The following is a 16,134-nucleotide window of genomic DNA, read 5'->3' as shown; positions in this document are numbered from 1 at the left end:
CTCCTCACCACATACAAGGCTTTCATCCGCAGCTCAATGGAATACTGTTCCCCCCTCTGGGCTGGTGCTCCTGCCTCACACCTTGCTCGGCTTCACGCTGTTGAGGCCAAAGCTTTCAGAATCATTGGAATCTCCTGCGATGTAGTCAATGCCGAGGGCCTTTCACTCACTCACCGCAGGCAGGTTGGTGGTCTTTCTGTCTTCTACCGACTCCTCTCCGGCCTTGCTCCCCCAGCTCTCTCTGTGCTCTGTCTCCCCAATATTCCTTCAGGTTGCACAAGATCTGCCTGCAACCCTCTTCTGGTTAAACTGCCAAAGTCTAGGCTCTCTGCTCACCTTCACTCTTTCATTCCCCTTTTCTCCCGCCTCTGGAACAAACTCCCCCACTCCCTTCAATCCCACTCCTCCCTCCAGGCCTTTAAAACAGCTGTTCACCACCATCTCTTATCTTCCCCCATCGAAAACCTTGATCTTTTCTACCCCCGGTAATTCACCCCAGAGTCCTTGCAGTGTTCATATGTTTTAATCCTCTCCCACCTCCCCCCAAGTCCTCCCGATGTCCCTGCTCTCAAATGTTGTGTTTGTGTCCTTCCCCCTCTATTTTGTGTCCTTCCCCCTCTCTCCCCATCTTGTCTACCGCTCCCCTTGTTTTTTGTGTTTTGTGTGTCGGTTTGTCTTTTTGTGTGATTAATGTTAGCTCTTTCACGAGCCTCGATCTTGTATACAAAAAAAAAAACAAACAAACAAAAAAAAAACACTTTATAATTACCCTTTATAATTACCCTTTATAATTACCCTTTATAATTACCCTTCAGAATTACCCTTTAGAATTACTCTTTATTATTACCCTTTAGCATCCCTTTTAATTACCCTTTAGAAAAACACTTTAGAACCCTTTAGACTTTCGACTTTAGACAGGTATTATATTTCGCTCTTTACCTATAATTAATCCTATATTAACCGTTTTTGATTAATGATAGTTATATTCAAGTACACATATTTTACCCTTCAGAATTACACTTTATAATTACCCTTTATAATTACCCTTTATAATTACACTTTGGAATTACACTTTATAATTACCCTTTATAATTACACTTTATAATTACCCTTTATAATTACCTTTATAATTACCCTTTATAATTACCCTTCAGAATTACACTTTAGAATTACCCTTCAGAATTACACTTCAGAATTACCCTTCAGAATTACACTTTATAATTAACCTTTAAAACCCTTTATAATTACCCTTTAGAACCCTCAAGAATTACACTTTGGAACACTTTAGAATTAAACACGGTGTGTTAGAAATGTTCTTCTGCATTTTTTGACGAACGGATGGGCGGATAGAACGAAGAACATGACGAAATATTGAAGCGGACCCCTCCCCCTTAAAAATAAACCTCTTCCGGAAGCAATCGAAGATGTTGGTACGTCGTCTTCTTGATCCTCCTTCTTCAATAAACGTCGGCATATTTATTGCTCGGAGGTAAATTTAATAACCCGGCAACATCAAGGGCACATTCACCAGCATCTATTCAATGAATAACAACTACTGTAGTTTCACTTCTAAGGTACGGTAACACTTTCAGAATGCCTCTTATAGTAAGGGAAACATATGAAAATCTGTTAACTAAATTGTTACCAAAAAATTTCTTCACCAATATGTTTGTAAAGGTGTGTAATAACATGTGTTAAAATGTTGAAGGTCAACTCCCGTGGGAAACCCAGAAAAAAAGCTGTTGAATTCGGGTACCGAAAAATTATTTTCGAGAATTTTTATTTTTTTAAATCGGCCCTTAAGTAACTTATGAGGGGTCAAATAAGGGTTTTTCATGATTCTGAGTTGGTTGTTAACATTTATATTTCACCACAGACACTCCTTTGTGGAAAAATAATTTCTAAATATATCTCATTTTCTACTTTGCAGGACATGGAGTCTAGCAATATGGATGAAGACGTTACTCCACCTGTGCTCAATTGCTTCATCTGTGCACGCTCGGATACACCAGCTGAAAGGCTCATACAGGCAACTCCAAAGGGATACTCAACTTTATTGAAACAAGCAGAAACTGTCGAAAATGTTACTGTTGTGGAATGTATGAAGGAGGCTCAAAAGGAAGGAAAACTGAGGTACCACCAGAAGTGTAAAAATGATCTGTACAACAACTTTGTTGCAACCACCAAGAAGTCAGCTCAAGCATCAAAGGCAGAGAAAGAGTCATCAAAGTTGAAGAGAAGACGCACTACTTGTGAGTTCAGTTCATCAACTGGCTGCAGTTCTAGAAGATCACAGTCAGTTGACCTCCTGTATAAGGATGTATGCATTCTTTGCAACCAACCAGCCCAGCTCTACAAAAATAATCCAGCACAAGCTAGAAAGAAATACAGAGTGCCAGATAATTTGACTGCAGATACACTGAAGGCAAGCTTGCTGAAGACAGCACGGAGTCGCGGGGATGACTGGGTCACTGAAGTCACTGGACGCCTGGAAGGGATCAACGACTTGGTAGCAGAAGAAACACTGTACCATTTGCGATGCAAACTTATGTTTGCGAGAGGTGACAGTTTGTCCAAGACTGATGAGGACGGAAAAAGGAAGAGAGGACAGAGGAGTATTGATGAGGAGCGAGAGGCAGTTTTTATTGAATTCTGCGAATGGTTAGACTCAGAATTAGAGCATGGGGTAATGAACATGGACCAAGTCCATGAAAAGCTGCAGGAGTTTGATCAGTCACCAGAGAAGAGCCTTTCTTATTCAAAGCATTGGCTAAAGATAAAACTTCTAGAGAAATACGAAGACACCTTGTATTTCACAACACAGGAAAGAAGGGCAGATGTACTCTGTCTCAAAGATGGCACCGACAATATTCTGCGAGAGCATCATGCTAATCTTGACCATGGAGATGAGAAGACTCAGATCATAAAGACGGCACTCAAGTTCATATCCAATGATATTGCCTTGATTGATTTAGGTCCAAAGTCATACCCCACCACACACAGTATGACTGACATCGATAGTCAGCTGACACTTGTTCCTGCAAGCCTTCAGATGTTCTTGAGACCGATTGTCAAGACAGACGAAAGAGTTGCCGTTTGGGGGCAGAATTTTATTAAGGCCTGTCGACCTCGGTCTGGAGTATTGCCACACCAAATGGGGCTTGCCACACAACTTGATCATAGATTTGGGTCAAAATGGATGCTCAACAAGTTCCACCGGCTGGGATACACTGAGTCTTACACGGAGACACAAAACTACAAATACTGCTTCCTTAATAGTAGGAGTGGAGATGATGTTCCAGATACTTCTGGCACTCTTGACACCATTGTGGAGGAAACCGATGAACAGATCAATGATGAGGTTGCGGTTGATGCTGCGCTTGAGGATCAATCAGTGATGACAGCCAAAGTGCCAGCCAGTGAAAGTGAATTGTCAAGTAATGATCAGGTGGTCTTTATGGAGGTTGGGGAAACAAACAATGCAGTCACTCAGTTTGTTGGAGACAATATAGATTTAAACATTGTCTCTATTCACGGAAACACTCCCTTTCACTCAATGGGTTGGATCGAAGTCACCTCTCCGGCACCACCTTTGCCAGATCCACAGACAACAGCAGCTTTCCCCCGGGTGAAGTTGAAGGCACTCGACAAAGCTAAGATCCTGAGAGGAACTGAAGTAAAGATTATTCCATTTACGAACAGGAAACAGATAGGAACGAACGCGATCATGTTTCTCCCCCTCGCTGAGCTTTACTCCTCCCTGGCTCATGATCAGCCACTCCTCACTCCAGGTGACACACTCTGGGCAGCGGGGTGGGTGATCAAAGCTAACGATCCTGAGTTCCCACACTCCAACTGGAATGGCTGGATGAAGAGAATCCATGCTAATGATGCAAAGCAGAGCACACAGATCGAGTTCCTCCCAGTTATTGAAGGAGACCCTAATGACCTCAACACCATCTTCACCACTCTGAAAGAGTGCATACGGCGCGCTGGGGTCGCTATAGTGACCTTTGATCTTCCGATTTGATCATACATCCTTATACAGGAGGTCAACTGACTGTGATCTTCTAGAACTGCAGCCAGTTGATGAACTGAACTCACAAGTAGTGCGTCTTCTCTTCAACTTTGATGACTCTTTCTCTGCCTTTGATGCTTGAGCTGACTTCTTGGTGGTTGCAACAAAGTTGTTGTACAGATCATTTTTACACTTCTGGTGGTACCTCAGTTTTCCTTCCTTTTGAGCCTCCTTCATACGTTCCACAACAGTAACATTTTCGACAGTTTCTGCTTGTTTCAATAAAGTTGAGTATCCCTTTGGAGTTGCCTGTATGAGCCTGTCAGCTGGTGTATCCAAGCGTGCACAGATGAAGCAATTGAGCACAGGTGGAGTAACGTCTTCATCCATATTGCTAGACTCCATGTCCTGCAAAGTAGAAAATGAGATATATTTAGAAATTATTTTTCCACAAAGGAGTGTCTGTGGTGAAATATAAATGTCAACAATCAACTCAGAATCATGAAAAACCCTTATTTGAACCCTCATAAGTTACTTAAGGGCCGATTTAAAAAAATAAAAATTCTCGAAAATAATTTTTCGGTACCCGAATTCAACAGCTTTTTTTCTGGGTTTCCCACGGGAGTTGACCTTCAACATTTTAACACATGTTATTACACACCTTTACAAACATATTGGTGAAGAAATTTTTTGGTAACAATTTAGTTAACAGATTTGTGAAATATCTCATAAAATGCCCTTACTATTAGCTAATCTACATTACAGTATGGCATAGTACATTTATTTATTTTGCGATGCAAAGCAAAGTATCATAGTTCTTTTGGCGTTACTGACCCTTTGGAATTACCTTCCGGCTATCATAAAAAGCTTAAATTTGGCATGCCGATGCACATCGAAGCCGGTAGAGTGGGGAAAATCCCAGAACCGTCGGAAAGCATCTGTAAATGAAAATTCACGTAAAAACCCATTAATGCATGCGTAAAAAATTTAAACAAACCTCAATCAATATCTAGCATTTGAAAACTGTAATTTCTGTAACTGTAAACTATGAAAAAAAATCAATGAAAATGTATGTAAAAACTGTAAACAAGTCCGTAAAATAAAAAATAAAAAACCTAAATTGATATCTAGCTGGAGGTCGGTGATGCTTGCCTATATTAATAAAGTTTCTATTTATTATGTACCTACGTACTAAACACAGTTTGTTATTGCTTACACAATGTGTAAGCATACCCCACTAGTAAGTTATATATTTGTTTAGATACCTCGTGAAATGAATGCATTGAAGACCTAAATTGATTACGTTTTGATCACTTTGCAATAACATTGAGTTATGTAGAGAAATCTGTCATTCAGTGGCTGGTTGTTGCCAAATGTGTGAGATAAAAGAAAGAAAGCAATCTGAACACTTACCATACTTTCGTTTATTCTCATCCATTTCCAGACAAATCTCAGGTGACATTTGGATTAATGCTATGTAGTTTTGCAGCAAATAAACAAGGTTTGCCAAGTTACAGCTCGGTCATATCTGATGTACAATTATTTTGCTGAAAATAAACAAGGTAATCTCAGTACTTTCCAAGTATTGCTTTACAATCTACTCAATCATCTTTTTTAGATGTTGTCCTACCATGCAACGTGCACGATCGCAGAAGTGGACAAGTTGAAGGTAATGTACAAGTAGAAATCAAGATCAAAACTGTAAATGTTATCATACGCAAAGCACACAATGCCATGTTAGGCCTGGCCATTCTCTACCCATCTGTAGTCGGTCAAAATGGGGGTTTACTCAATATTTCTTCAGTGACCCTGCACGTCAGCCACTCGCCATACAGTCGCTGTGCCTTTTGCCGCATTCGTTTTTACTTATTACTGAGTCCAATCGTCTCCAGTGACTAAAAAGCTTGTGTCATGCCAGAACCCTGTTGTGGAGTGGTGAGAAATGCTTCTGTTCAGTGGAAGCTCCTTAATTATTGAATGTCCCTGTAAGGTTCACCTGTGGAGCGGAGTGCCCTGATCAGCGTACACTAAGTGGGTTTTGGCAAAGACAGTTAACAACTTAGTTGACTTTATCTTAGATTTTTCAACCTCTTTTATCTGAAGTTTGTTTTACCCAATAAATTTTAAAAAGAAAGCAAGTGAATGGAAAATGAAACTAAAATGATTTGATACCTGGTTGGTGGATTTACACCATTATTTGCCTATAATGCTTGTACAATTGGGGAGGAAGGGGGAAAAGGGGCAAGGGTTGTGATGAAGGCATTATGCAGATTATCGTCAGTTTGTGTGCTCGACAGGTAGCCAGTATCCCACTGGCATGTGAATTGGGGATTGAGGACCTCCTTTTTGATGACTTCTCATTGGATGATGATGCCATGATAACCGCCGCTTTACGGATGTTCATTGACCTTGGTGCCATGCAGAGATTCAAGATGGACTTTGAGGTAAGTGACTATTTTATTATAAGAAGAAGACTAAATATTGAGGTTATGGATGCACAAAACTTTACATCTCCATCTTTTCTTCGTAAAAAAAATAAACTTCTTTATAAAAAGAACGTCTTTATTATAAAATAGTCTTCTTTATTTAAAAAAATTTTTGGAATAATTGTTCACTTTATGTAATGCTCCATTCCAGAAAAGTCTGGTCTATGTATGACATGTTGTTTAAAACTTTTTTTCCCCCAATGATCTGAATCTTCTTCCATACTATAATGGAGCAAATGTGGATGTCACCGAAACTCCAAAATTTATGTGTGGCAGAAAAATCGCCACCTGTGGTGGTATCTGGTATTACAAATAATTTTCCTTTACCTGATGATATGGAGTATGATATGTTGTGATCAATAAAAATTCTTTCAAAAATGGCAAAAATTATAAATGCATTTCCAAGACTGCGCCACAGCACATTGCTCACCGAACACCAAGAAGGGTACTCGTGCCCTCCGGGCAGGAGTGCCCACTAGTCTCAAGAGGAACATATGCATCTCATAGAGCACAAGGACATCAGCATTATTTATATTAACTAGGGCATGCCCGTACTATATATATATCTAAAATTATATCCCCCCCCTCTATTTACATGAAATGGTTTGGTCCAAAGCGAACGGCTTGCGAGTACGGTGACAATCCCCCCCCCTCTATTTACATGAAATGGTTTGGTCCAAAGCGAACGGCTTGCGAGTACGGTGACAATCCCCCCCCTCTATTTACATGAAATGGTTTGGTCCAAAGCGAACGGCTTGCGGAGTTTGGTAAAGAAATCGCCATAGCGTGCACAAACGCGCAGGAAAGCGAAAGAATCGCAAATTAGTTTTAATTAGTTTTAAAACATAGTTTAACGCCAACATAGCGGCAACATAGTTTGCCAACGTGAAATAAATGAATACGCTCTCAAATGTGCCGTCCGAGGCAGAGTCTGTTCGCCACGTTCGGCACACGTGATAGCTCGCTGCTCTCTGATTGGTTGAATCGTTTTTTGGACATAGCTCGGTAACTACTTGTCCGATTAATATGAAACCTTGAAAAGGCACATCCTCGGGTCCCCAGCAATATACCTGGCAAGTTTCAAGTATATCGGACCGGTAGTTGTCGAGAAACAGCGGTCGCATACACACACACACACAGAGATTACTGGAATTATAGATAGATTACAAGACATAGGGAGACAATAGAGAAATAAGCTGGCACCATAGTGTCAGCATCAAACAGACCAACCCAAGTTTTATTACTTCATTAAAAAGAAAAACATTTTTCAAAGAACAAAATCATAATTATTCGGATCTATATTGCATGAGATTTCTTTACAATCAAACCACACAGCTCTGATGTAATCCATTGTACTTTTGTTTATGTTAACTACAAAAGTTTGTTGTTCAATCCTCCCTGCGAGGATTGAAGTTCATTATACTGTGCGGAACGGACCAGACAATATCACAACTTCATTAGTTTATTTCATGAGATCTGCGATGTGTCCTTGAAATGAGCCAAAGTAGCAATTTAGATTATTTAGGTCACATTTATCCTCAGATCATATCAAAAACTCAAAAGGTATGTCATTGCAACAAAGCACGCAAATTCCCATCGTTTTGAATATCCCGTTGTGGACCAGTAAACTGGAGCACTGCGAAGTGACATTTGGATGGCTTTGGCGATACATGGAATGACTCACCAGGTGGTGTGACCTTTACATGTAATTCCAGGATGCTCGATCTCAAGCAGCATTGCGATGTCAAGGGCCAGAGAGACTCCGCACTGCTTTCTTTGTTTGGACTGTTGGGGTATCGTCCTAGGGAACCTCTTGTGATGAACCTAAATTTGGCCTTCTTATGATGAACTGAAATAACAAGGCCTTCTACAATAGATGCCAGGTTTAAATCCTATTTACTGTTTATGAGTTCACTAGTATAAAACCGATCAAAAATGACAGGTTGGAACAGTTTATTCGACTGTGCAGCCTCGTGAGCGTGCCAAAGTCTGAAGCCTCGGCCTAGTATCAGTTGTGTTTATATATTCTTTGTTTATTAGACATCGTACGGATGTAAGCCTGGTGTTGGCTTAGCGGTTAGGGTGCCGGCTTGGGATCCTAGGATCCTGGGTTCGAATCCCGGTCGATCGCTGAATTAACGCCAGGGGGGTTGACTCAGCCTGTCATCCTTCTGAGGTCGGCAAATTGAGTACCAGTTCACTGGTAATTCCCTGTGTGTCGCAAGAGGCGACTAACAGGGCTGGTGGTCTGGAAGGGCATCCGGCCATAAAACATTGCTTCAAAAAGGGGACCACGGTGCCCGAAAACGGACAACCCCTGCTCTGTGGGGAAAAATGGCCTCTAAAGGTGGTTCATACGGATGTCAATGAACACTCGTTTCACTCCGTGCACGTTGCACATCACATGCAGAGAATTTCACCTCCCTGCACTGACCCCTCCTGTGTGTATATACAGACTTGGCATTTAATATGGAATATTTTTTTTGTGGGGGTGAACTTACTTTTCAAGATGATTTAGAACCAAAAGTTCATTGGAATTATGTTGAAATTATTCTAGATTTTGTTAATGTGACCTTTAAAAGAAACAAAAACCACAATTGACATTTCGAAACAAATTAATTGATCCTTGAAAGTGATGTAAACTGATATCGAACTCAATTCACGGACAGTACTGTGTTAAACTTCTGTACGTTTTCCAGAAGTATCTCTTTATTTTGCACATTAGCCAAAAAAAAATTCAACAAAAACAAAAGCTAAATTATGACTGGGATTACGGACAGTAAAATTACAGTTCAGTACTTCGTGTAACCCCCACGAGCATTCAGGAGAGCACGTACACATCGAGGCATGCTGTTCACTAGATTTGCCAAGGTTTGGACTGGAATCGCTTGCCATGCAGTGACAATAGTCTGCGGCAATTCACGCACAGAGGTCGGCTGCTGGTCCAAGTTGTCGATTTGACGCGTTAATTCTGCCCACAAGTTCTCTATCGGATTCATATCCGGGGACATGGCAGGCCACTCCATATGCTCTACACCACGGTCAGCAAGAAAGTGTTGGATCATGCGAGCACGATGAGGCCGTGCATTGTCATCTTGGAAGACAAAGTTTCCTCAAAAGGCTGCACGAGCAAATGGAAGCAATGTTTCTTCCAGAATGACCCTGTACTTGAACTGGTTCAGGTTTCCATTCAGAACAACCAGGTCAGTTTTGCCCCCTGCATGAAAAGCAGCCCAAACGGTCACCCCACCACCTCCAGCTTGGACTCTTGGCAATATACAATCTTCGTTGTGGGCTTCATGCACTTGTCTGCGCACTCGGACGCGGCCATCTTGACGATAGACCAGAAATCTAGACTCGTCACTGAAGGTCACGTGATTCCAGTGTCCTGGCTGCCATTGACGGTGCTCTCTGGCCCACTGCAATCGGCGCTGGCTGTGTTGCCTGGTCAGGCGTGGCTTTCTCAGGGGACGCCTGGCACGATAGCCTGCTTGAACCAGTCGTTGGTTGACTAGCCTTCTGGATACAGGCACATTTGTCAGTTGCTGCCACTCAGCCCTAAGCCGATTAGCTGACTTGGTACGGCCATTGCAGACTAACCGGTGCAGCTGGTGATCATCTCTCCTTGTGGTTCTGCGGGGACGTCCTGGCCTCGGTATTGGAGTAGGGACACCCCTCTGAGCATTTCGTTTCAGGATCTTTGACACCTGACCTTCAGTGATGCCATACTGCCGAGCAATAGCACGCTGTTTCATGCCAGAATTTCGTAAAGCCACCACTCCATGACAAACAGCATTGTCAAGTTGACGGACCATCTCCAGAGGAAGCGGCAATAACTTTTGTAGACGTGCAGCAGTTGTTTTCCACTAATACAGAACGCAACAACCCTTATATACCCGATTGTGAAGCCAATCGTCAAATGTACCTGTCCTTACATTTTGTCACGCCACCTGTGATATAATCCTGTTATTGACTTCTTGCTGCGAAAGACAATCAGTGACATGGTTCTTTCAACAAAGACATCACTGAAGGGTAAAAGAAACTCACCAGATTGATATACTGAGTTCAGAAAGTAAACCCAAGTCAAGGAAAAAAAAATATTCCATATTAAATGCCAAGTCTGTATATATATATATATATATATATATATATATATATATATATATTGTGAGAAACCCCGGTGAAACCACCTTTGTTCTCACCCAAATGAGTGCCCCGCCCACCACTGACGTAACCTCCTTGGAGCCTCACGCGATTGGGAGGCGAGTCGGCACGTGATTGGTGGAGGGTCAGAGAGCGCGGCCGCCATCTCATGATACGGACGCAGCTCGGAGGTTCGAGGCCTCGAGGCGAGGGAACTTTCGTTACGCCTCACGACAGCGAGTGGTGCTGATCGTTTATAGTTATGGATTGTACGAGTGAGTGATTCCGGAAGAGAACGAGTGATTCCCGGAGATCGTAGATTGGAACGGTGAGTCCTATATTGCCTGCTTCGTGTTGGAGCTCCTGGCCGACCGTTCCTGGCGGCCTTGTGTGGTATTCCATCCTGGTATCCTTCGAGTCCCGGAGCTCGTCGATTGGAGCCGCGAGGATCTTACCTGCGTCTGGTTGGAGCGTCTGTGGCCGACCGTTCCTGCAGGCTTGTGCAGCCTATTCCATTTGTTACCTTTCATGGTTTTTGTGATCGAGCCAATAAAGCATCGTGCCTTACCCCTAGAAGGCCGATTAAAACACAATTGTGTTGATTACGTCTCTTTTGTCCACTCCGTGGATTACTTGAAGCCCGGACATTCACGTCCGTATTCCGTGCTGGGAACATTTACCAGGCGGGATCGCGACAAATGGGTTGCTCGTCCTAGGATCATTCAAGTAAGAGCCATTCGATTGAGACGGGAATTCTGCAGTGGACGACATCTTCTGGCATCTGTTCATCGCCTTCTCACCAGCGGACGCCGTCTGGGAGGAACTTTCTCGCCGTAGGACGCTGTCTTGGGCAGAGAAGTGAATAGCCTCGGATCCCTCCAAACAACCGACAAAGAATAAGCGAATAGCCTCGGATCCCTCCAAACAACCGAAAAAAAAAAAAAAAAAAACGTGAGTATTTGTACGTGGTATTTTTCTCATTGGCAATTTGATGTGCGGGTGATATTGCGTAGTTGTGTCGTATTTCCCCAACAGAGCGTTGTGTTTGAGCGTTGTGTTGAGGTTGTGTTTTGTGCCTGGTCGTATGATAACTCGTAGCCAAGCTATGTCGACCAGGGAAGTGAGAGTTCAACCTGATCATGTTGACAGTCACGTGGGTGGCGAGGTGAGCGACGCAAGCAGCCTTGACCCGGTCACTCAACCCGAGATGTTAGGAAGCGATTCCATCATGACTAAATGCATGCGTTCGCCCTTCTGGACCGGGCTGACTCCGGTTCAACAACTTGACATGTATAACAGGGAGAATGACAGGGCAGAGGCAGAGCGTGCTGCGGCAGCAGAGAGAGAGCATGCGGCAGCAGAGAGAGAGCATGCGGCAGCAGAGAGAGAGCATGCGGCAGCAGAGAGAGAGCGTGAGAGAGAGAGAGAGCGTGCGGCAGCAGCAGAGGGAGAGCGTGCAGCAGCAGAGAGAGAGCATGCGGCAGCAGAGAGAGAGCGTGCGGCAGCAGCAGCGAGAGAGCATGCGGCAGCAGAAGCTGAACGCGTCAGAGAGCATGAGTTGCGAATGTTGACTGAACGACTGCGGGCAGAGGGGTCTGCTGCAAGAGTCCCGGAAACTGTTCATGTTCGTTTGCCGGACTGGACGGGAGACACGAAGCCAGAAGCGTATCTGGAGATGGCGGAGAAGTTGTTGGCTGCCGGTGGCATTGATGAGAGCTTGTGGGTCGGCCATCTTGTGAGCCATCTATCTGAGAAGGCGAGGGAGGTATATGCGAGGATGGCAACCGAGGACGCAAACAAATACAGGGCATTGAAGGCCGAGATTTTGAATGCCTATGCGGTGTCCGCATGTATTTATAGGAGAAATTTTTTCAGCTGGACTCGTGAGTCCAGTCAAACCTATGAGGAACATTCGCGGGCCTTGTTGGAACAGCTGCAGAGATGGTTCAAGGGGAGCAAGGTGGAGTTACCTCAAGCGGTTGCGGAACTCCTGGTGCGTTACCGTATCGATCAACAGCTTCCGCCTGACTTAGCATTGTTTCTTGTCGACAAAGACACTGTTTCCTTGGCAGACTGCGTCAACCTTATTGATAAACATGTTTTGGCGTGCAAAATGCTGCAAGTCACGCAGTCGCTTCGTAAGACGGAGGAGTCTGCGATCAAGACCGCCCCCCGTCTGCCCGGCGGCTGGATCGAGGGGAAGGGTTCTCCGATGACCTCCACTGGGGGCGCTCGCGAGCCGCAGACCAGGGCAGGGCCCTGGTGCGATTTCTGCAAACGCGTGGGGCACGGTGAAAACCGCTGTTTCTCTAATCCCGCCAGTCCGGCCTACCGAGGCAACCCTCCTGTTAAGTCGGAGGGAGATCAGTGGAACTCATCCGCCGGGCCCTCGCACACGACGGTGGCATCAGTGACCGAGGTCACTGCCACCGGGGCTAATTCCATTCATCCACTGCATCAGGAGTATTCAGGGACAGCCTTAGTGGGTGGCCCCGATTCGATGCTGAAGTTTGAGACCAAATACCTTCGGGATACTGGGGCGACACGGTGTGTTCTCCGGGTGGGGGTAGTTCCGGCCTCTCAGATGCGTTATACCGGCGAGTATACCCTCCTTCGGGGCATTGACCGGGTTCTTGGCCGGTACCCCCTTGCCCTCCTCGAGGTCCGGAGTGACATTTTTAAGGGTCCAGTGACCTGTGTGGTAGTACCCTACTACCCTATACCCGGGGTCTCCTTGCTGATTGGCAATGATGCCATAGCCAGGGAGGAGTCATTGACTCTGACCTGTGGGGGGGTCCCTAGAGCCCAGAGTAAACAGGCGGAGAGAGGGGCGGAGTCAGACATATCTTCACTCTGGCCCGAGGAGCCTAGCGCCTCGACTCCAGTTTCCGACGGTGACGTTGCGTCAGCTGAAGTCCACCCGAGCCTCCCGTCAAGCCAACCTCAGGTGCCGTGCTCCTCAGGGACCGCTCCCGCCATGTCGCGATTCAGCAGGAACGCTAATGCTAAGGTATATGTGGGAAACCTGGGCAATGGAGCAGCGAGAGCCGAGCTAGGGAGGGTCTTCGGGCATTACGGACCACTCCGCAACGTATGGGTTGCTCGGAACCCACCTGGATTCGCAGTTGTTGAGTTTGAAGATCCACGAGATGCTGAAGATTCGGTCAGAGCCCTTGATGGAAGGTTAATTTGCGGATCGCGGGTGTGCGTCGAGATGTCGAATGGCATGTCGCGGCGGCCTCGTTTCAGACGCCCTTTGGTCCGCAGGCCGTTCGACCCGAAAGATCGATGTTACCAGTGCGGTGAAAGGGGTCATTACGCATATGACTGTCGTTCTCGACACCGGAGGAGAACCCGCCGCTCTAGGTCTCGGTCCGTTTCCCTCCTGTAAATGTTTCCCCACCTTGAGTTTGGCTCCCTTGTTTCTCTATTGTGCTTTGGGTGAAGTGTAACTCTTGTGGGGTAGATGTTAATGGGGTGTATGGTGTTTAATATTGTGTGTGAAAAAAAAAAAAAAACTGGTTCATTGTTTACCCTGTTAACGCCTGTTAATTGCCTGTTGCGTTAATAAGTGCGTTATTGTTGCGTTATTGTGTTGCGCCATTGCGTTGCGTTGTATTGTTGCGTTGTTTCGTTATTGTTGTTAACAAGTGTTAGTAATTGTTAATGGCGTTAATTGCCTGTTAGCAATTCCCGCCATCATCTTGCCATGTGATTTGCACCTACTACAAATACTGGTTTTAAAAACGCCGTCTATTCGACGGGGTTTTTACTTAGGGGGGGAGGACTGTGAGAAACCCCGGTGAAACCACCTTTGTTCTCACCCAAATGAGTGCCCCGCCCACCACTGACGTAACCTCCTTGGAGCCTCACGCGATTGGGAGGCGAGTCGGCACGTGATTGGTGGAGGGTCAGAGAGCGCGGCCGCCATCTCATGATACGGACGCAGCTCGGAGGTTCGAGGCCTCGAGGCGAGGGAACTTTCGTTACGCCTCACGACAGCGAGTGGTGCTGATCGTTTATAGTTATGGATTGTACGAGTGAGTGATTCCGGAAGAGAACGAGTGATTCCCGGAGATCGTAGATTGGAACGGTGAGTCCTATATTGCCTGCTTCGTGTTGGAGCTCCTGGCCGACCGTTCCTGGCGGCCTTGTGTGGTATTCCATCCTGGTATCCTTCGAGTCCCGGAGCTCGTCGATTGGAGCCGCGAGGATCTTACCTGCGTCTGGTTGGAGCGTCTGTGGCCGACCGTTCCTGCAGGCTTGTGCAGCCTATTCCATTTGTTACCTTTCATGGTTTTTGTGATCGAGCCAATAAAGCATCGTGCCTTACCCCTAGAAGGCCGATTAAAACACAATTGTGTTGATTACGTCTCTTTTGTCCACTCCGTGGATTACTTGAAGCCCGGACATTCACGTCCGTATTCCGTGCTGGGAACATTTACCAGGCGGGATCGCGACAATATATATATTTAAACGCTTCGGTGCACCACCCTTGAGCCTCGGTTTTCATCCCACTTTCTACAATTGCAATATAAGAGACATAATTACTGTTTTATGGAAAATGTTTTTCAAGCTTGTTTTATCCTCAAAAATAGACCGTAGTGAACACACATTCGTGTTATATATATATATATATATATATATATATATATATTGTTACAGACACGACTTTGATGTTAAAGTGGGCCGAGCGGAATGGCCGTCGTGTCCGCACAAATTACCCGACTATACTCGACGTTGACGAAGTCGCGCGATGCTGGCTCAATAAGAAAAAGAAGACACCCGGCTGGATTACAATAACACAATACGACACCAGGGGTTCAGTTCTCAAGACCTCCGGAGGAGGTTATATTAAGGCGGAAGGTTAGATTACAGGGGCTAGAGGTATATTACAGGAAGACAGGCACTTAGACACACTCTTATATTAACCCCGGACAGACGACAGACACACGGGACAACGGCTGACTCACACGGGGGTTTGATGGCTAGGAAAGGCAGGTAGCGATGGCTCCAGGTGCACCTGGGCTCAAAGGTCAGAATCGACTCGGTCCGGTCCAGAGATGCGGGGAGGTCGCAGCGCTCGGATGGCGTCTTGTCTGCTCAAGCTGGGGGCGCATCTCTCGTCACATCCGGCGCGTGGCCGCGTATATCCGGCGGGGAGTGACACGCCCTCGGCTCGTTAGCTCCGCCTCGTGGAATCGGCACGTTGCTTCTCATTGGGTGCGTGCGGGGGGTTTACCAGGCTCCGCCCTTGACGAGGAGCTGACAAGGAGCCCCTTCGTGGTAACCCCGTGGAGCGCATGGTCTGGAGCTAATCGAGCCGGTGTGAGGACGCATCCTCCCCCGCTCCGCCGCCATCTCCTCTGTTGTTGTTGTAATTGTTGGGGAAGAAGATGGAAGGAGGTATGGGAAAGGTCCTAAACTCACTACTGATGCCATATAATCACATTCTGGTGCAACGAAGAGTCATAATTAATGGAGACG

At 45.5% G+C, this 16,134-nt stretch overlaps 1 protein-coding gene across 1 annotated transcript in view; it reads left to right on the top strand.

The window, feature by feature from the left end:
- The window catches only part of PDE11A (phosphodiesterase 11A), a 304,458-nt gene that overhangs the window by 179,022 nt on the left and 109,302 nt on the right, over window positions 1–16,134 (top strand). The window contains exons 10-11 of the mRNA XM_068126191.2: window positions 5,637–5,687; window positions 6,316–6,462. Coding sequence (XP_067982292.2) covers window positions 5,637–5,687; window positions 6,316–6,462 — 198 coding nt within the window. The remainder of the gene's footprint in view (window positions 1–5,636; window positions 5,688–6,315; window positions 6,463–16,134) is intronic.

The sequence above is a fragment of the Myxine glutinosa genome, chromosome 10 (genome assembly GCF_964187855.1).
Source record: "Myxine glutinosa chromosome 10, kmMyxGlut1.1, whole genome shotgun sequence".
NCBI lineage: Eukaryota > Metazoa > Chordata > Myxini > Myxiniformes > Myxinidae > Myxine > Myxine glutinosa.
The sequence above is the reverse complement of the archived record's forward strand: the minus strand, read 5'-3'. Positions and strand labels throughout refer to the sequence as shown.